General features: G+C 40.1%; 1 protein-coding gene across 17 annotated transcripts in view; it reads left to right on the plus strand.

The window, feature by feature from the left end:
- CREM (cAMP responsive element modulator) overlaps positions 1-21,818 on the plus strand; it is a 66,088-nt gene that overhangs the window by 1,970 nt on the left and 42,300 nt on the right. For 14 of the 17 annotated variants that reach the window (XM_013980297.2, XM_021064986.1, XM_013980301.2 and 11 more), the window contains exons 2-3: positions 7,298-7,397; positions 15,587-15,710. In XM_013980297.2, coding sequence (XP_013835751.1) covers positions 7,354-7,397; positions 15,587-15,710 — 168 coding nt within the window. In that variant the 5' untranslated portion in view covers positions 7,298-7,353. Of the gene's footprint in view, positions 1-7,297; positions 7,398-15,586; positions 15,711-21,818 lie in introns of those variants that run through there. The other 3 variants (XM_013980302.2, XM_013980303.2, XM_021064987.1) reach the window with 1 other exon arrangement.

The raw sequence follows: 21,818 nt of genomic DNA on the forward strand, positions 1-21,818 counted from the left end.
ACAAAGCACCATGAGGTTGCTGATTCGATCCCTGGTCTCGCTCAGCGGGTTAAAGATCCAGAATTGCCATGAGCTGTGGTATAGGTTGCAGACGCAGCTTGGATCCTGGTTGCTGTGGTTGTGGCCTAGGCCGGCAGCTGAAGCTCTGATTCGACCCCTAGCCTGGGAACCTCCATATGCCCAGGGTGTGGACTTAAAACAGTAAAAAAAAAAAAAAAAAATTGGTCATTAAGGAAATAAGCCTGAAATGTCTTTGAAATCTGTTAAGTATTTTTACTTTAATTCAACTGATGTTCAATTTTGAGAAGAGTTATTATTGTACAATGAATGCTCTCAGTATTATCAATACAAGTATATAGATAGTAAAAATACAGATTTCAGGGAAAGTGTTTCTCATCCATTTCATATGTAGGAATAAATATTTAAAATCATTTTGTCAATTTCTTTTTAAAGAACACATAAGGTGTATAAACTACTTTTTTTTTTTTTTGGCTGCACCCGCAGAATATGTAACTTCTCAGGGCAGGGATCTGAGCCACAGCTGTGGCAAAGCTGAATCCCTAACCCACTGCAGCACAGCAGGAATTCCTTAAAATACTTTTTACCATGGGAATCGCACAGTAAAGAAGGCCTTGTTTTTAAGAGTAAATCTTTTTTTTTTTTTTTTTTTTTTTTTTGTCTTTTTGCCTTTTCTAGGGCTGCTCCTATGGCATATGGAGGTTCCCAGGCTAGGGGTCCAATTGGAGCTGTAGCTGCCAGCCTAGGCCAGAGCCACAGCAACGCAGGATCTGAGCTGCATCTTGACCTACACCACAGCTCACGGCAACGCCAGATCCTTAACCCATTGAGCAAGGCCAGGGATCAAACCCGAAACCTCATGGTGCCTAGTCGGATTCGTTAACCACTGAGCCACGACGGGAACTCCCAAGAGTAAATCTTTCATTCATGAGTTTTCTTTTAATGATGCACTGGAATATCCAGTAGAGAACAAGGGGAAATGAAGAAAAAACCTAAGGATGGCATCAGTGGGACTTTATCTCGATATTACTCGTGAAGACAAGTTGAGTCCAGTCACACTGCAGCAAAAAAACAAGTTGAGTCTTGCTGGTATAATACAGTTACAGCAAATTTTTGAAAAATATCTACTTTGCAAACATCTTGACTGACTTTCCCAGGAGTGTTACAGGAAATTACTGGCAAGGTGCATGTGAAACAATTTTGCGGAAAAGCATTGGCTGGTAAATTATTTGGGACTGTTTAAATAACTGTCTCACTGGTGAGGAAAGAAAACCTTACTGGAAACGTTTTGTGAGGCTCCTTTGAAGTCTCCCAGTTCTCCCCAAATGAATGGGAAGCATCTTTATACATACTTTCTGAATAGTGATACAACCCGACCAATCAAATGTTAAAATGAAATCCTGTGAAATTTTAACCTTGAGGCTCATGTGATTCTAATAGTTTTACTTTTGAGAATTGGAGAGAATAAACTTTTCAAAGTTATCTTAGTGAAAAAAAAAATTATCTTAGTGAACCTTTAAAACAAACAAACAAAAAAACACAGCATATTTAAAGGTAGACTGTCCTAACTCAGAAGGTCAAATGTCATAGAGTTTTGTTCATATTCTCAGTCTCAACTTTTTTCATTGATGCACAAACATTATTTACTTATTTAGCCTAGAAATGCTTAGGGATTTGTATCTAGCACTGATTCTGATGAAAGCTCCCACCTCTGGAATTGGGACAACTATATAATGCATAAAGACACTTAGGATGCTTTTAGGCCTTTTAAAATTGATGGAGGAGTTAAATTTAACTTATTTAGGCATTTTTCTGCACTTACATACTAGTTTTGTTTCTATACACAAGATAGGACCAACGTTGAAATTAATCTTTCTGAACTCTAGCTGATTCAAGTGTCTCATCTACTCTTTCTCAGATTTACTAATTAGTAGTCAGTGCACTTGTACTTTATGTGTAGTAAGTTTTGAAATATACTTAAAATGCAGTAGTGTAGCATGCTGTTGAAAAGTAAAACCCTGCAATGATTAGTCAAGCATGTAACTCCCCCAAGAGATGGAAAGTTTTGTTTCCCTTCTTGAAGTGGTACAGGGGTAGGGGATGAGGGGGGTTGTGCTTGGAGAGGTGAAGACAGGTCAAGATTATTTGAATTTCATTTTTCATTTCCTCCTTAGTAATCAATTCTGCTGTTCATTGACTGAAATAGACAAAAATAGGCACCAGGTGGGAGATGAATCAAAAAAGAGATGCTTGAATAGTCAGTGCTTTGGTGATTGTTGTAAAGAGTTAAGATTTTTAAAATAATAATAGGTATCTGAAGCAATTAAACTGGAGTGACATGGAATTTGTATCCGAATGCTGTCTAATTTTCTGTATGATTCATATTCAAAATAGTAAAGACAGTATTTACAACTATTGCAAATAATTATTTATAAGAACTGCTCCTGGGCACTTCTATTTTTATACAAAAGTGTAAAAATTGCTATTTGAAAGTTATTCTGGGAGTTCCCAATGTGGCTCAGTGGTAACAACTGGACTGGTATCCACGAGGACTTGGGGCTGATCCCTGGCCTCCCTCAGCGGGTTAAGGATCTGATGTTGTCATGAGCTGTGGTGTAGATCGCAGACCAGGCTGGGATCTAGTGTGGCTGTGGCATAGGCCAGTGGCTACAGCTCTGATTTGACCCCTAGGCTGGGAGCTTCCATATGCCAAGGGTGCAGCTCTAAAAAAAAAAGAAAGTTTTTTGACTTTGCTTCACAGAGATTACAAAACTTCTAAAGTGGCATAATTTCCTGTTACTGCTTTATTGCTTTGTTTTTCCTCTGCTCATCTCCTTCACCTAAAATGCATAAAAAGCCATAGGCTCAGTCCTATCAACTTCATTTATATGGCTCTTTGTAATTACAGTTGACTCTGCTGACCTCTGTCGTTATCCCTGTAAATTATCCCTGTATGATATTTACTCCTCCCAAACTTAGTTACCAATAGCCTACTGTTGACCAGAAACCTTACCAATAACATAGTCAGTTAAAACATATTTTGTATATGTGTTATATACTGTATTCTTACAATAAGGTAAACTAAAGAAAATATGTTTTAAGAAAATCATAAGAGAAATACATTTATAGGACTATACTGTATTTATTGATACAATAAGTTTATATTGTCCGTTTACAAGGTGAATCTTGTCAGTACCTGTATCAATATTGTCTTAGATGATACAAAACACTGTAGATGTTATACGTATTACTAACACTAGATAGCAAAAATTGAAAGAATGTGAAAAAGAAACTTGTATTTATTTACAGATATAACGATTCATACATTGATAGCAAAGAAGCAGCAAAATGATTGCTTTATGGTCCCCTAGTATCATCAGTAGGCTTGCTTCATAGTAGCCTAGCCCATACACTAATGATTCTATCATTAGAAAAATGTATGGCATACAGTGTTGCAGTCACATGCATAATACAGTATTGGAAACACTGTTACATTTTTTAAAAGTCACTTACTGTGGCAATAACTGATCCACAGTTTCTCCAATTATGAGAGGCATACTGTACAGTAATGTAATTCTTTGAATGCAAAGTTATAAAACAGTAAGAAAATTAACACATTATTAGTTTTATAGTTATATCAAATACCACTCATGGGGAGTTCCCAGCATGGCTTAGTGGTTAATGAATCCGACTAGGAACCATGAGGTTTCGGGTTTGATCCCTGGCCTCGCTCAGTGGGTTAAGGATCCAGCGTTGCCGTGAGCTGTGGTGTAGGTTGCAGATGTGGCTCTGATCCCGAGTTGCTGTGGCTCTGGCTCCGATTCGACCCCTATCCTGGGAACCTCCATATGCCACGGGAGCGGCCCAAGAAATGGCAAAAAGACAAAAAAAAAAAAAAAAAAAAAGTACCACTCATGTTTATGTAAGGATAGGCTAGTATCTACATATATTTTATGCTTTTATGACATACATAACCTTATTTTTTTTTATATTTCTAGGCTATGAGTTTCATCTGTGAGTTGTTTCAAATTGTTGCAGATTTCCAGAAATTTTCCAATATATTTATTGAAAAGAATCCACATATGAGTAGACCCACACTGTTCAAACCTTCTCTCTTCTACCTAGCCTGCCTTTTCCCAACTTGTGAAAAGGACCAGCTTTACAATAGAGCTTCATATTCTTCTCCCATTTTCTTTCAAACCTAACTTGCTGTTGCTTCTTGCATCAGTTCACCTATGAAGGTCTCCTACTTTCCCAAAGAGGTAAAACTTTTCTCCATCCAGAACTGAAGAAACAGGATTTCCCACCCTGGTGAATCGGAAATGAATCCAAGTAGGAACCATGAGGTTGCGGGTTCGATCCCTGGCCTCGCTCAGTGAGTTAAGGATCCAGCGTTTGCCATGAGCTGTGGTATAAGTCGCAGACGAAGCTCGGATCTGTGGCTGTGGGTAGTCTGGGGGCAACAGCTCCGGATTAAAAGAAAAAAAAAAAAAAACAGAACTGAAGAAACAGATTGTCCTTTTCTGTGTTCTTTCTCTTCCTACTTCCATTGGAAGTGTGCTACCCTTCCTTTCACATTCTTTTCTTTTTATTTTGGCCAAGCTAATTGCAGTGGGGGTTTGTTTTGCCTTTCTTGCAAAAGCCAAAGTGAATAAGGACTAGAACTCAAGTTAACACCCTACTTAGCCTCCATTGCCATCTCTTTACATTGCACACTGCCAGGTCACCCCCACCAGACCACAGCGCCTCCTCAGGAATGGGAATGAAGGGAGAGGATGCCTTGATAGCGTGGCTGAGCCAATGGTTATGTCAGTCCTCAGCCAGGATAAAAGTCCAGCGAGAGGGGAGATGCAGAGCAAGGGCTTGAGAATCTATGAGCATTAGGCAGATATATCCAGGATGGAGCTCAGGAGAGCGAGGTCCAGGCTGAAAGTGAGATTTGAGATGCATCCAGTGTGGATGAAGCAGCTTAGGGAGAGAGTGGAGGGTCTGTGACTGGAAGTCTGGGAGTACCAGTCCTTAAAGAGAGGGCCCCAGGAGATGGGAGCAAAGGGCTGGATGATGTGGAAGGGAAGCGTGAGCATGGTGTTCTGAAGGGTTCAAGGAGGTTGAAATTCGGGAAGTAGGAGTGCTGTGGGCATGCTAAGGAGGATGAGGCCTAAAACTCGTTCTTTGAGATTTGGCAGCAGACCTCGGCCATGACCCTTGGAATGGTAGGAGTGAAGTAAATACTCTGATGAGCCTGAGTCAGGATTAAGTTGACCCGATGGTCATTATTTCTGTTGTGAGACTAGTCATTTTCTCTCTTGATATCTTGTGAGGGGGCTGGCTGGAAGCTGGGACTGTCTTCAGTGCTGACAGCCTCTGGGAGGAGGGAATGGGCTGTTCGTGGACTTGGCCAAATACTTTTTTCCTTTTGAGTTCTGAATCATGATGTATTACTTTCTCAAAAATTAAACTAAAGGAAATGGTATTTCCAAGAGAAATTGAGTTACTCCTCTCTCTTTCTCATACGGTACCAGGCTCACCATCATCATTCAGGCAATACTTTACTATTCCTTGTTTAAACATCTCATTAGAATTCAAGCTCTTGGAGAGCAGGGACATCTTATCTGTGTCTCGATGCCCAGCACTGTTTAATAAATAAATAGCCCCTGCCCTCATGGTTATACTGTTGTTATGGAAGATAAGATGTCCCCGTGTAAAAGGTCCCTACATAAAACGCCAGCATAATATAACACAGAATAAAGTTTAATCCAAAGGAATGGCACCATCCTTGCTTTTTGTTCACACTGTAAGTGGCCCGATGCAAATGCCCTACCCTTTCTCATTGTCCCTGTGGTGGGGTCTGGGCGGTTGGTAACGATAACCATTGTCTTAGTGCCCACAGTGAGGAGTGATGCACCTGCCTGCTGACTCAGTTTCCAAATTGTCTGGGGTGGTGTGACACCACTTTAGAGAGACCACTTAGGAGGGGGCCCGGACAGCAGCATGTCCATGCCAAGTACCATTGCTGCTGGCATAGACATCTGGAAAGTACTTGGGAATGCATGCGTTTGTCCTTTCAAGTCTAAAATAAATTGAGGCTCCCTTTTCTCTCCTCTTTTTTCTTTGTCAATTTTACTTCATTCAGTATGTCATATATGTATTTTAAAGAGCTGTTATTTTTTTAACGGGGTTTATTTGCTGGTGTGGCCTAAAACAGTCGTTTTAATGGATTGAAGGCTTCGGAGGAGATTTTAAAGGAATGGTTACCATCTTGTTTGAAGTTGAAAATCTTTGACAAAACCCAGTTTTTGTTCCTTTTTTTTTGTCTTTTTCTAGGGCCGCACCTACAGCATATGAAATTTCCCAGGCTAGGGGTCCAATTGGAGCTGTAGCCTCTGGCCTACGCCAGAGCCACAGCAATGCCAGATCCGAGCCGCGTCTGTGACCTACACCACAGCTCACGGCAACGCCAGATCCTTAACCCACTGAGCAAGGCCAGGGATCGAACCTGCAACCTCGTGGTTCCTAGTCGGATTCCTTTCTGCTGTGCCACGACGGGAACTCCCTGATTATTGTCATTTTAAAATAGAGCTGATACCTGTGAGCAATTTGTAGTAGGTATTAAATGATGTAGGGAGCACTACTTTCTCTTCAATAAAAATAATCTGAGGAGTTCCCTGGTGGCCTAGCAGTTAAGGACTCAGCATTGTCACTGCTGTGGCTTGGGTTACTTGCTGTAGCTGGGGTTCGATCCCTAGTCTGGAAACTACATGCTGCTGGTGTATTTGATAAATAGCTTGATTTAATTTTTTCCCTAAGAAGATAAGTAAATTGAATAGAAATACATTTTTTAAAAAATGTGAAGTTGTGGAGTTCCCATCGTGGCGCAGTGGTTAACGAATCTGACTAGGAACCATGAGGTTGCAGGTTTGATCCCTGGCCTTGCTCAGTGGGTTAAGGATCCGGCGTTGCCGTGAGCTGTGGTGTAGGTTGCAGACGCGGCTCAGATCCTGCGTTGCTGTGGCTCTGGCGTAGGCCAGTGGCTACAGCTCCGATTCAACCCCTAGCCTGGGAACCTCCATATGCCGCGGGAGCGGCCCAAAGAAACAGCAAAAAGACCAAAAAAAAAAAAAAGCAAAGTTGTTTTCAGCTTTCTATGCTGGTGGGGCTTTTTTTGTTTGTTTTTTAGTTTTCTGGAAATTGGGGCATTCTGATGTAGTTTTGAGAGATTTTAATTTTTTTAATAAAGTCTATTATGGTCTTCCAATTCAACATTATAATTTTACTACAGGATAAATAAAGAAGAAAACGGGAAGGAGCAAAGCATTGATTACAGATGTCTTAATAATGAACAAATGTGGCAGGAAAAAATATATTAAGACAAATCTAAGGTAGGTGGATATATGTTTTTCTGTTCTTTTGGAAGTTCTACTTGGAGAACTTAAACTTGAAATGATTGATAAATTGATGGTGAATGTCTTTCTATAGTATATATGTATGTGTATGTTTATGCATATGTGTTCTATAATAATAAGCAAAATATAATAATATGTGCCCAACTGCTCGGTCATTTTGTTAGGGAGTTTGTCTTCTAGCATAGAGGTGAGTGGACATTCGTGTTCAGCTCACTCTAAGTGCTGGCCTTTTCAGTTAGAAAGGAGACCATGTGTAAGGATGTGGACAGTTTTCATTTTCCTTCTTTCATCTATACTTATGCCTAAAGTTATAAGTGAGAAGTCTCCACCAATGTCTTACAGAAATCCAAATATTATTTTTCAGGGTTTCTTTTTGTTTCTTTCAGAGACATCCTGGTTCTAGTTGGGTCTAGTGTCAAAGAGAAACTAAATTTTCCATGACAGTTTTTGTAAAACAGTTTAAAAATAGATAATAGAAACAACTCTAATAATTTTTCCTTTTGCAGCTGGATTCTGTTTTTAAAAGAGGTGAACAAATTTTACAAGGGCGAATATAGTTACCCTGCAGTGTAACTTGTCTTTGCAAATTGAATCCAACCAAGACTTTAGAAGTTATTAATTATACACTTTAGTTATCATTAGGAAACTGCCTTTGTCTCATTTTCCATTGGGATATTTTTGGCCTGTATTCCTTTTCTCTTCTTTGTTCCTGGCTTTTAAGAACACTTCCCTGTGTATCTGTATAATAGCATTTCTTTAAAATGTTTTTCCTTTTTCTTCTTATTTTTCCTTCTACTTAAGTATCTTGTGTGTTCTTGATACGTAAGTAGGCCTAAATAACTTAGGCCATTAATTACCTCAATAGTTCTATAGTTGTAAATATAATTTTTACACATGTTTTCTTTTGCATTCATTTCTTGAAGGTGTGTTATATACAAACACACTGTACTGTTGTACTTGAGGAGGTAGGTATCAAAGTATGACATATTTGTTACACTAAAGACCTAGAAAATAACAAAGTCAGCAAACAAATGCAATTCTACCCCTCCCTAAAGTAGCGCACCCTGGAAGTCTTTGAAAATTGTGCAAATGGATGGATCTTGTTCTTTTAAAACCATAGTATTAACATTTATTAAACTGAATTCCAATATATTCTGAACATATTGAGATAATTTTTACTTTTCTATCAAAGAAAATGATTTGCTTAATAAAATAAAGACTTCAGAAGAAATGTTTACCTTTCATAAGAAAATATTGCTGCTGCCATTAGTCATTTATGAGTTTAAATACACCCATTTTAGCAAATCTTCGCTTGTTCTTTAGACTTGTGGAACGAAATACTTGCCGAGGAGTTCCCGTCGTGGCACAGTGGTTAACGAATCCGACTAGGAACCATGAGGTTGCAGGTTCGGTCCCTGCCCTTGCTCAGTGGGTTAATGACCCGGCGTTGCCGTGAGCTGTGGTGTAGGTCGCAGACGCGGCTTGGATCCCGCGTTGCTGTGGCTTTGGCGTAGGCCGGTGGCTACAGCTCCGATTCAACCCCTAGCCTGGGAACCTCCATATGCCACGGGAGCGGCCCAAGAAATAACAACAACAAAAGACAAAAATAAATAAATAAATAAATAAATAAATAAAAAAAAAAAAAGAAATACTTGCCAACATTTTCCTTACTGTTAGTTTTTAGTGCTTAATGGACTTTTTAATTTTAGTTTTTCATTTTATCATATGTGTTTTTATTTTTAAATATTCTGTAACTTATATTTCCTAATTGCTTTTTCTCTCTAATTTGGATTATTGTTTAAGATTAAAATATTACATAATTTATAGATTATTCCAGTATAACAATGTTTAAAATTTGTTACAGAAAGTGAGATTTGGGGTAAATATTGTGTGGTACACCTCTTCAGTTTTTGCTATAAAGTATGTGGAGAACAAAGCAGGATTAAAATGGATCTTTCTCTTACATTTTTTTTTTTTAATTTTTAAAATTTTTCACTTTTTAGGGCCACACCCACAGCATAGGGAGGTCCCCAGGCTAGGGGTCATTTGGGAGCTATAGCTGCTAGCCTGCACCACAGCCACAACACTGAATCCAAGCTGTGTCTGCGACCCACACCATAGCTCATGGCAATGCCATATCCTTAACCCACTGAGTGAGGCCAGGGATTGAACTCAAGTCCTCATGAATACTAGTTGGATTTGTTTCTGCTGCACCACAGCAGGAACTCCTCTCCTGTACTTTAGAAATAAATTGTCTGGACTTGCTGAGGCTGATGTACAGAGTTAGTGTAATGTACCTCATTTCTGGCTGAGGTCTGGATCCTTGGATTGCCTGCTGAGATGGTGTTTGAAAATGCTCAATATAGTTCTGACCCATAAAGAACACTTAAATGTTAGTTGAATCTCCTGCCCCGAGACCTGCCCTGGGGTTGGTTTTTAGTGGGTTTTAGAGGTTGTACTGGAGAGCAGTTGGTTTACAGATCAGCAGAACAAACTTGTGTGAAAATGATAGTGTATTTCTCAAATCGATAGTGCTGATCTTATGCTTCTGTAGATACTTTATAGCTTTCAATAAGTTGATTTAGTATCAAACCTTCATTGAATGACCTATACTCCGCACTCTAGGAGAATGAGATAGGATAAAATTAGAGTCCCTACATCCTGGTGTGAAAGACAAAGCATATCTGAATGAATATTGTGACAACAGTGGCAGTATGCTCAAAAGCACACCAGTTTATAAGATCCGTCTAGAGGGGACTTCTGCTCAGGACCCTGGCCGTGGAAGAAACTCTGGAGTCACAGTCACAAGACCTCTTGTTCACCCTCTATCGTGCCATCCGTTGAGCGCCCTATAGAAAGTCACTTACTCTCTCTGAACCTTATTTTTTATCATTTTAGTAACATCTACCAGTTGAATAGTCTTCCAGAATAGTTGATCAATTGGCTTATTTAGTTATGGTAGATTTTATAATAGACACTGGGAATACATTGAAATCAAAGATGTCATCTCTGTTGTCGCACTGTGCTAGTACTTTGTGGACAGGTGTGGTGAAGACAAAAGCTGAAATGGAGGGATTGCACACAGTGCTTTGGAAGCTCAGAACTGATAACTAATTCTGTCTAAAGCTGCAAGAATAGGCTTTTGAAAGATGGTGTCCTTGAGCCAGGCCTTCAAGAACTAATAGGAGTTTGTCTCTTGGACAAAGAAGAGGTGAAGGGCATTCCAAGAAAAGGGAAGAGCAGTACAGCAGATTGAAACTGGGGGAATGAGGTGTGTATTTGACCAAAAAGTGGCTCCTAAGAAGGCTAGAATACAGAAGGAATGGAGTGACAGGAGATGAGGCTGTAAAGATAAATGGGTGACATTGTGAAAGAGATTGAATGGCAGTTTGATTTGGTAATTGAGAATATGGACTCTGGGAAAAGATCTTAGTTCAAAACCTGGCTTTGCAACTCAGTACCTTTGTGGTTAAATCAGATTCTTGTGTGTGTGTGTGTGTGTGTGTGTGTGTGTGTGTGCGCGCGCGCGCACTTTTTGGGGCTGCACTCGTGGCATATGGAGGTTCCCAGGCTAGGGGTCCAATTGGAGCTACGGCTGTCAGCCACGCCACAGCCACAGCAACACCAGATCCAAGCTGCATCTGTGATCTGTACCACAGCTCACAGTAACGCCAGATCCTTAACCCACTGAGCAAGGCCAGGGATCGAACCAGCAACCTCATGGTTCCTAGACAGATTAGTTTCTGCTGCACCCCAACAGGAACTCCTAAATTAGATTCTTAACCTCTTTATGTTTTCTTTTCCTCATCTCTAAAAGAACAAGCTATATTGCCTTTATAAAGTTGTTAAGGATTAAAATTATTAGGCATTTACCACATGGTAAGCATTTAACATGATAGTTGTAGTTATGATTATTGTAAGAAATTTGGATTCCATTCTACAGTCACTAGGAAGCTCCTGAAGAGTTTTTTTTTGTTTGCTTTTTTCATTTTTGAAAAGTTTTACTGATTTACAATGTTATGATAATTTCTGCTGTACAACAGCTTGAAGAGGTTTTTGGTTTTTTGGGGTTGCTGAGTCTTAGGGTAGTTCTGTTTTTAGTTTTTTTGATAAACCTCCATACTGCTTTCCACAGTGGCTGCACCAGTTTACATTCCCACCAACAGTCATACTTGGAATTCTTGATCCGTTTATTGTATTCTCTATATGTTTCCTCCTTCACTCCATTGCCAAGTCACTTTTTATATGTTGTATGTTTAGAAACCAGATAAATGAGAATTGCATTTAAAATTGAAGGGGTTTAGAGAACTGAGCAAGAGAGGTTCTCTTTGTTTTTTCCTTTTTTTCCTTTTTTTTTTTTTTGTCTTTTTGCCATTTCTTGGGCTGCTCCCAAGGCATATGGAGGTTCCCAGGCTAGGGGTCAAATCAGAGCTGTAGCCGCGGGCCTACACCACAGCCACAGCAACGCCGGGTCCATAACCACTGAGCAAGGTCAGGGATGGGACCTGCAACCTCATGGTTCCTAGTCGGATTCCTTAACCGCTGACCCACGCTGGGAAGTCCCCAGTTCTCTTTGTTTTCCAAGTTGCATTGTATCAACTTTGGGCCATTTGTTTTGCCTGTTAATAGGTAACTCTTGCTTGTTGTCTAGTTTTTGACTGAATTCAATGTATATCAAATAGTTGAAACCTTATACAATATAGATGCCGGAGGACCTAGAGTAAGGAGGTGTCTGAGTGAGGTGGACATTTTCTTCTCTCTGGAGTATTAAAAGCAGTTCTTAATCTGGTTCCATTCAGCCATTTCTGGCTGTACTTCTATCTGTCTCTTGTGCCTCCTACCCCCTCGATTTAGGTAGGCTCCCCTGAGGGCTCCCCAAGCCCCCCAGATTCTCTGCTATGTCAGCTATTCTGTTTTCCAAACATCCTCTGTGTGTTCCTTCCTCTCATCGTCCTCCTTTCCTTTGGGAAATCCTTCTCATCTTTCACCTCACATGGCCCCACCTCAGGCCCACTGCAACACGCCTTCCTGGGTTTCCCAAAGCATGTCATACGTAGCATCCTTCACACAGTCTAAGAAGTGTTCATTACTGGTCTACCTGATAGAATTTACCAACAAGTGAAGTTTTTCTCAAATTTTAATATTTATCAGAATCTCTTGGATATAGAAAAATTAGCTTGGAGTTCCCATTGTAGCTCAGCAGGTTAAGAACCCGACTAGTATCCACAAGGATGTGGTTCAATCCTTGGCCTCGTTGTGGGTTGAATCAGGTGTTGTAGCTGCGGCATAGCCCTCAGCTCCAGCTCTGAGTTGACCCCTAGCCTGGAAACTTCCATATGCCGCAGGTGTGGCCCTAAAAAAAAAGCTCCCCCAGAAAATTTGAATTGGTAGATTGGGGTTGAGCCTGCATTCTGCTTTTTTTTTTTTTTTTTTCTTTTTTACAAATACGTTTGTTAATTCTGATAGAGTTTGTCCAACAAGTATACTTTGAAAAACCAATTCTTCAGGGCAAGGATTATGGCTTACCTATTTTTGTACCATCAGGGCCTATCATGTAGATAGTGCTAGAGGAATGTTCCTGAAATGGGGAAGGTCTTCAGCATGTAGGGTTTGAGTTGAGACTCAAACTCTTGGCAGAGCCTTAAGAGAGCTTTTAAAAAAGGTGTTAAGAAATAGCATAAGACAACATGGCTCAAGTTGTTTCCAAAACACTACTGTTAGGAGGGCTTGCTTTGTGGAACAAGGGCTTTTGGTGGTCAGACACTTTTGGAAGTGCTGCCTATCGGATCTGTACCCTCCACCCTTCTCAAGTCGTTCTAGAACATTCAAGCTTCTGAGAAAGTTTGGCAGCAAAGGAACACCCCTCCCCCCTTTTTTGACTGCTCTACAGCATATGGAGTTCCCAGGCCAGGGATCAGATCTGAGCTGCAACTGTAGCCCAAACCACAGTTGTGGCAATGCTGGATCCCCAACCCGCTGTGCCAGCCTGGGGATTGAACCTGTGTCCCAGGGCTCCCAAGATGCTGCTGATCCCGTTGTGCCACAGTGGGAACTCCAGAAACCCTTTTAGTCCCAGATATTTCAAACTTGACTAAGTGTTCCCTCCCTTTCCCTCTTTCCCCAGATAATACCTTTCCTCATCCTGAACTAAATGTTCTTGGTATTCGCTTTGGCAACTGCTCACAAGCAAAAGTAGACGCCCCCAGAATTGGCAGTTTTTGCAGGGGATTGACCTCTGCTTACCTAGAATTTGGAGAGTCCATGCAGAGAAATAAGAAATAAGATAATTAGGGAATATTGAAGGAAAGACATTTTCTGTTTTTTGGCTGTTCCTGTGGCGTGTAAAAGTTCTGAGACAGGAATCAAACCCACGCCACAGCAGTGAATCCTTAACCCACTGAGTCATGAGGGAACTCCAGAAAGAAATTTTTTTCTTAGTAGACTGTAGGTTTTTATAATTCCTTTAAATTGTCATGGTTAGTTATAATGTTAAATGTATGATTAGTCAAAAGTAGTTCTTGGTGGAGATTAGCAGACAGCTTTGAGAATAGAAGATTTGGATTCAGGTAATCTTTCTAATTCAAAATAAGGTAGTAAATAGATGAAGGATCTGTAGGATCTGGTTACTAATTAAATCTGGGGAAAAAAAATCTGGACATTTTAATTCAAAGTTCTAAATTGCCTGCATACTTTTTGGATATATATTTAGACGACTAAGGTGAAAAAAAAGTTATATTATTGACAGTTGAAAAGATATGTAGGAGTTCCTGCTGTGGTGCAGTGGATCAGCAATGTGTCTGGAGTGTTGGGACACAGGTTCGATCCCCAGCCTGGCATAGTGGGTTAAGGATTTGGCATTGCCACAGTTGGGGCATAGATCTCAACTGTGGCTTGGATCTGATCCCTAGCTTGAGAATCCCATATGCTGCTGGGTGGGCAAAAACGAAGGGAAAAAAAAGGATGTGCAGTAGAGAGTAGTTCCTACAAGTTTTTAAAATTTGATTGTGTGTGTTTATTTTGTTTGCATTTTGCATTTTTTAGTAGTAGGGTAACATTTATTATAATATGGATTACCTTTTTTTTTTTTTTTTTTTTTTTTCTTTTTATGGTCACACCTACAGTACCTGGAAGTTCTCGGGCTAGGGGTCGAAATGGAACCTCAGCTGCAGCCTCTGCCACAGCCATGGTAACACTGGATCCAGGCTGCACATGCAACCTATTGCAAGGCTTATGGCAACACTGGATTCTTAACCCACTGAATGAGGCCAGGGATCGAACCCACATCCTAACAGAGACACCGTCGGGTTCTTGACCTGCTGAGATACATGGGAACTCCTACCTTCTATCTAGAGAGAATTTGTGTAGAAATCATTAACTTAAATTGAAATTATAGGCCAAAAAAATTATTTCGAAAGATTTTCCTGGAAGAATTAGCTTCTCTTTTAAGTAGTGGGATAGTGGGAGGACAAGTGGGGAACTCTGAGTGATTCAGTTTGAGAAACTTTTTTTGTTAAATCAGAAACTACTTAATGCTGAGCCAGACACATCCTTATAACACATTTAACTTAGACAATGTGGAAACTGTTTCATGCTGTGTCGTATTATAAAGCTAGTTTATTAGGCCATGAGAGTCATGTAATGTTTAAAGTTCGTGTAAGATATAAAACCTCACTTTATAATAAACTAATTCCCATGGAACATTTTGCAGTACTCCTTTGGTAGTGTTCATATCCAGCAAGCAGGGATGATGCCTTCAAGTTTGGAGAGTTAGAACTCTGCCTTTGAATCTATTTCTTGAAAAAACTGGATGATAGAAATGAATATCTGAAAGCCAAGTGAGGAGTTCCTGTCATGGCTCAGTGGTCAACAAACCCAACTAGTATCTATGAGGATGCGGATTTGATCTCTGGCTTTGCTCAGTGGTTTAAGAATCCGGTGTTGCTACGAACTATGGTGTAGTTTGCAGACATGGCTTGGATCCCGTGTTGTTGTGGCTATGGTGTAGGCTGGCAGCTGTAGCTCCAATTCTGCTCCTAGCCTGGGAACCTCCATATGCTGCAGGTGAGGCCCTAAAAAGACAAAAAAAAAAAAAAAAAAAATCCAGGTGTAAACAGAAATATTTCAGATAGGGCCTTAATACTTCTTCCTTTTTATTGTCTTTTCAGACAAATGACCATGGAAACAATTGACTCTCAGCAGGATGGAAGTATACCAGATTCTGTGGCAGAGAGCGAATCTGCTCATATGCAGATGCAGACTGGTCAAAATTCAGTCCCCACTTTAGCTCAGGTAAACTCACTATAGGCCACAGGCAGGCACCACTGAAAGTTACCCCCCATATGGAAATGAGAATTATGTGCAGATTCTGTTTTCTTGCAGTTGATCTTAAGTTTACCCTGTTCCCTGGTTTTCAGCCATTCTTACTGATTTGACTTTAAAGAGAAGATACGTGTTTGATTTACTTTTGCATTGTAACAGACGCTACGTAAAGGAAAAACAACCCCCTCCCATAGTATGTAATCCTCAAATTATTATTTTAGAAGGTTGGTATTTCCAAGCTGATGTAATTTTTTATTCTTAGCTATAAATATGGCAGAAATCTTGCCAATTTGCGCAGTATGTATTTGGTTTAATCGTTACTTTCTTTTTAGGTAGGTCTTAAACTTTGAATTGATTTCGTTGGGAGGGCACCATACGAGCTGGTGTTGTTTTTTAGCTCCTCCACTTTATTTCTGAGCTATTTCCAAAAATAGGTACTAACAACGAGCTCACTTATTTAGTTCATCAAATACCTACTGAGGCCCCCTGTATCTAGGCACTATTCTAGATGCACTATTCTAGAAGTATTTCCTGGCGCTGTATGTCTCACAGTTTAGGGAGGTAGAGGTGTTTGAGTGTGACTTGTTGCTGTCTGAGAAGTGCTGCACGATGTTACGTCGAGATGACTGAGGCATGCAGAGGGGGACAGCTGGTTGACCAGGAGTGCTTTGTAAAGGATTTTACCTTCGAGCTGGACTCAGAGGGTGAGTAGGAGGTCGCCGGTGGGTAAGGAGTGGGGACCCTGTCCCAGGCCAGGGAAGGGTATGTAGAGGCACAAAGGCAGCATAGGGGGTCAGGACTAGAGATGTTGAGGCCAAGTGGAGCTGTGTGGCTGGGCTGGGAAGTTGAGCTGATCCGGGTAAGCAGAGGATGGTACACATTTGAGAGAGTGGACTCTCCTGTGTTCTAAATGTTCTTGAGACATTATCCAGTGTCTTCTGTGTTTAGGACACCAGCGGCTCTTGGGGGTTCGGTTGGAAGTCAGCGGGCTAGTAGCGGGGAGTCCGGGTGGTGTGGTGGTATGGGATGCTAGCCGTAGAGAGACTTTACCAGTATCTCAAAGGGAGAATAGAAAGGACCGGATGGCTGCCTGGAAGGCCAGGGCGATGCCGGGTGCCTCCTGGGTTGTCTCTGGCCAGACTGGTTCCTAGGAGGCCTCTTCTTTGCCAAGACAGCTCGTGTACCCAGCCTGCATTTCTTTCCTCCCACAAGCTCCCAGCACCCACCTGCTCCCTGTGGGTTTTCTCCTCACAAGGGCTCAGTGGAGCTGCATCACTCTGGCAACACCCTTCTTTGTTACTCTGGAAAAAAGGCATACAGACCTTTGCTTTTTTTTTTTTTTTTTTTTTTTTGTCTTTTTGAGGGCCACACTCACGGCATATGGAGGTTCCCAGGCAAGGGGTCTAATCGGAGCTGTAGCTGCCGGCCTACGCCAGAGCCACAGCAATAGGGGATCTGAGCCTCGTCTGCGACCTACACCACAGCTCACGGCAATGCTGGAATCCTTAATTGAGCGAGGCCAGGGATCGAACCTGAAACCTCATGGTTACTAGTTGGGTTTGTTAACCAGTGAGCCATGATGGGAACTCCATGCTATTTTTTTTTTTTTAAGCAGCTTTTTTTCTTATTAAAAAAAATGCATGTTCATTGTAGAAAATAGACAAAATGTTATTTATTATAAAGAAGAAAATTAAAGCTACCTATAGTCTTAACATCTAGAAATTTAATTGTTAGCATTTTGGTATTTATCCTTTAGGCTTTTTGTTTGTGAAAACAGAATACAAATGCACATATATTATTTGGTGAATTTGAAGTCTCCTAGATTTTTTATAACTGTGATTCCTGGTCTGTAGTTCTGCCCTTTTGCTGAAATGGGAGTAGAAAGCAAATCTTCCTTCTGCCCCCACTTCTCTCTTTTTAGGGACTGGCTCACCCTCTCCACACAGCCTTTTTCTCCAGCCTTTTGGGCCGCATAGTCAAGACAGTTTATCTTCATTGTCTAACGATGATAGTTTGCAATTCTAAGGACCTTCAGCCTGGGTAACACTCAGCTCTTTGAGCCTTGGTCAGTAGTTGCTAAAGAGAACAAGTAATATGAAGTGTGAGAAATAATCTTGCATTTATGAGGTTTTGGAATTAAATAGGAAACTAGCTAACAGAAGCCATGCTTAGAGAATAAACAAGAATAAACAAGAGGGAGAGGAAGTAGAATTTTGAAATATAGATTCTTCAAGAAGTTTTTCTGTGAAATAATAGAGAAGTTGGGTCTGTGAGACAAAGGAGTGAAAACCGGTGCCTGGGAAAGTGGGAGTGTTAAGTAAAATAAAAGGAGATCGAGATTTGTGAGAAGCTTGAATCATAGATCAAGAAAATGGCTGTGGTTTACATTTATAATGTTTAGGGGTCCCTGGAGTTGCCATTGTGGCGCAGTGGTTAACGAATCTGACTAGGAACCATGAGGCTCTGGGTTCGATCCCTGGCCTTGTTCGGTGGGTTAAGAATCCGGCATTGCTGTGGCTGTGGCATAGGCTGGCAGCTGTAGCTCCATTTAGACCCCTAGCCTGGGAACCTCCATATGCCACGGGTGCAGCCCTAAAAAGCAAAATAAAATAAAATAAAATAAAAATTTTAAATACATTTATAGTGTTTACTTCTTTAAAAATCTCAAATGTGTGAAATGTTGATAGTCATTAAATTTGGATGGCAAGTTCATGGATTTGGTGTGTTATTCTCTTTTCTATGTATTTTAAATATTTGATCAAAAAATAAATTATGATTTTCATCTTTACTAGGAATGTTAAGAGATTAAGAAGAAATCTGTATGATGATACATTGATTCTTTTGGTTAACTAAGAGTTATCTTCTATGGATATGTGGATATAAATCCTCGGTGAATCATAACATGCAGAACTGGGACACAATTCTTCTTATTTTCTGTCTTCTTAGGGCCTTACCCGCGCCATGTGGGAGTTCCCAGGCTAGGGGTCTAATTTGATCTGTAGCTGATGACCTGTGCCACAGCCATAGCCACGCCTGATCTCAGCAACCTATACCGCAGCTCACAGCAACACTGGATCCTTAACCCACTGGAAAATGAATCCCACGAGGAACCATGAAGTTGAGGGTTTGATCCCTGGCCTTGCTCAGTGGATTAAGGATCCGTCGTTGCTGTGAGCTGTGGTGTAGGTCGCAGACACGGCTCAGATCCCTTGTTGCTGTGGCTGTGGCATAGGCCAGCAACTGTAGCTCCAATTAGACCCCGAGCCTGGGAACCTCCATATGCTGCGAGTGTGGCCCTAAAAAGCAAAAAAAAAAAAAGAGTAGACTTGGGGGAGAGAATACAAAGGAGGGGCTATTGTTTAGGCCTTTAGAGGGTATCGAGAAGAAAAGCTAAGATGTAGTTGTTTTATAAGCAGTGTTTAAAATGGTATGTTTATTTTTGTTTGGATATCTCTTAGAGATTTTAAAACATTGTAAGACTTCCTTCATGCCATTTTGGCTCGAAAATCCAAAGTAAAATTTATTATTAGATTTTCGATTCATGGTAAGACCAAGTTTCATTATAATTTTTTTTTTTTAGGAGCTAAGTTCTTAGACTTTTCTTTTTATAAACTCTGACCTTTTGGATTAGTCCAAAAAAAAAAATAAAAACCCTGAAAAAAAATAAGGATATAGTTTGCTCTGGTCATGTTTTGTCACTGATTCAGATTTTGACTTCTACTTTTATGCAAATCCTTGCTTCTTCTTTTGCCATCTCAATTTTGAGGAAGACTTTAAAAAATATTTTTATCTTCCCAAATCCAAGGATTAATACATGTAAGTTAAGTTCTACATTCTTAACCAAATTATTTAAATGAGATGTAACAATAATAAAAATAACAAAGGTGAGCATTTATTGAATGTTCAGTATGTGCCAAGCACCTTCGTGCTTTATACATATTGCTCAGTTTTCACAATTTTGTAGAAATGTACTATTTTTACTCTTTCGCAGTTGAGGAAAATAAGATACAGAGGCTGAATAACTTGTCCTAGGTCACAAAGCTGGTAAAAGGAAGAGCCTGGATCAGAACCCAGGCGGTCTGGCTTTAGCTTGTCTATGACTTATAATAACATGGGTGCTCAGTGTTGAACCGGGACATTTCAGAGGGCATTACCTGGAAAAATGCATAGTTAGCAAAGAGTAATCATAAATATATGCCGCATATAGTTAGTGTATGATAACACTGTATCTATACACACAGTACTATTGTCTGCGTACCTATATACTCTATACTGTTACTTCATTATTTAGTGGTAGATGAGGTAGTTTCATGATTAGATCCCAACTCAGCTTTTGACCTTGGATATGTGAAAAGCATAGGGAATTTAAATTTTATCCATTTTGATGTGTTAGTAATTGGTCCACATAATCCCTGGCACCACGAACCAGCCTGTGTATTGAGCAGTAATTCTGGGGCCAGGAGTACCAGAGCACCCAGAACTTTAGAATTATGTCTTATGAAGTGATGGGGAGATCACTCCCATTGCCTTTGGTGAAATCAATTTGTTCAGTGTATTCCTGGCAAGAAGCCAGTTGGTTATCATATCCACCAAATGTGAGGCTGTTTTTTGCATGTGGTAAAAAAATACAAAAAATCTGCAGTAGACAACAAGTTTTAAATGTACAGTTCAGTCAAGTTAGGCATATTCACATTGATGTGAAGCAGATCTCTAGAACTTTTTCATCTATACCCATTAAATAGCAGCTCTCTTTTTACTCGTCTCCTCAGTTCCTGGTAACCACCATTCTACTTTCAGTTTCTGTGAATTTGACTACTTTTAGATACTTCATATAGGTGGAATCATCACTATTTGTCTTTTTGTGACTGGCTTATTTCACTTAGTATAATGTCCCAAAGGTTCATCCGTATTGTATGAGAAGGAATTCCTTCCTCCTTTGTGTGTGTATACCACATTTTGCTTATTACTATTTTTAAGGTTGTTCTTGCTAAGTCAGTACTTGTTAGGACTTATACCAAGTGATTGGTAGAAGAAATAAGAGTAATGTAAACAAATTGCAGTTTCCTTCATAGGCATTCCTGTGAGTTTATTTTGGTCAGAAATAAATATTAATATGTAGTTTGAATAATAAGTGGTTTTAGGCATTCATTCTGTGGCTTCTGGCTTTGGCATGTATGTACATTTCCTATTCCTTATTAGAAATTGTGAGAAGGAGGAGTTCCCTTCATGGCGCATCGGAAACAAATCTGACTAGGAGTCATGAGGTTGTGAGTTCAAAGTGGGTTAAGGATCTGGCGTTGATGTGAGCTGGGATCCTGCGTTGCTGTGGCTCTGACATAGGCCAGCAGCTATAGCTCTGATTAGACCGCTAGCCTGAGAACAGCCATATGCCACAGGTTCAGCCCTAAAAAGCAAAAAATAAAAATAAAGAAGAAAGAAATTGAGAGAATTAATTTTAATTCCCACTGCTTGCCCTTATAAGATATCTGCCGGGTAAATGCCATATTTGTCTTAGGATTTCACTACAGCTTACTTTACTATGTGCGTTTATTCCTTTGAAATGCATTTGGCTAGTAAATTATGATCAGTTTTAGTTTCAGTCTTACTGAAACCAAAATATAAGATTGAGTTTATAAGTCTAGAGCTAGGTGTTCCCATTGTGGCTCATCCGGTTAAGGACCTGATTAGTATCCATAAGAATGTGGGTTCAATCCCTGTAGAGCTAAAAGAATTTTGACTTCTATAAAGATCATGCTCATATTCATAGTCCTTTTAAACATAAATAAAACGTATATTGGTTAGAATATAAAATGATGCTCCATGTACTGTAAATGGGAAATTCAAGTACTGTAAGGATGAGCCAGGGGAAGAAATTCCCTAGAACATCATTTTCAAAGCGTAAAGAACCCCTAATTTTAAACTGTTCTCACTGAACATCTAAGTGATCACCACTGCTTATTAGAAGTATTATCAACATAAGCTATGTAATTCAGAATGATTTGATTCTGATATTTGCTTTACTTTCAAGAGAAAATTTTTTTGTCTTTTTTATCATATGCACCTGCGGCATATGGAAGT

This window comes from Sus scrofa, chromosome 10 (genome assembly GCF_000003025.6).
Source record: "Sus scrofa isolate TJ Tabasco breed Duroc chromosome 10, Sscrofa11.1, whole genome shotgun sequence".
In the NCBI taxonomy this organism is placed as follows: Eukaryota; Metazoa; Chordata; class Mammalia; order Artiodactyla; family Suidae; genus Sus; species Sus scrofa.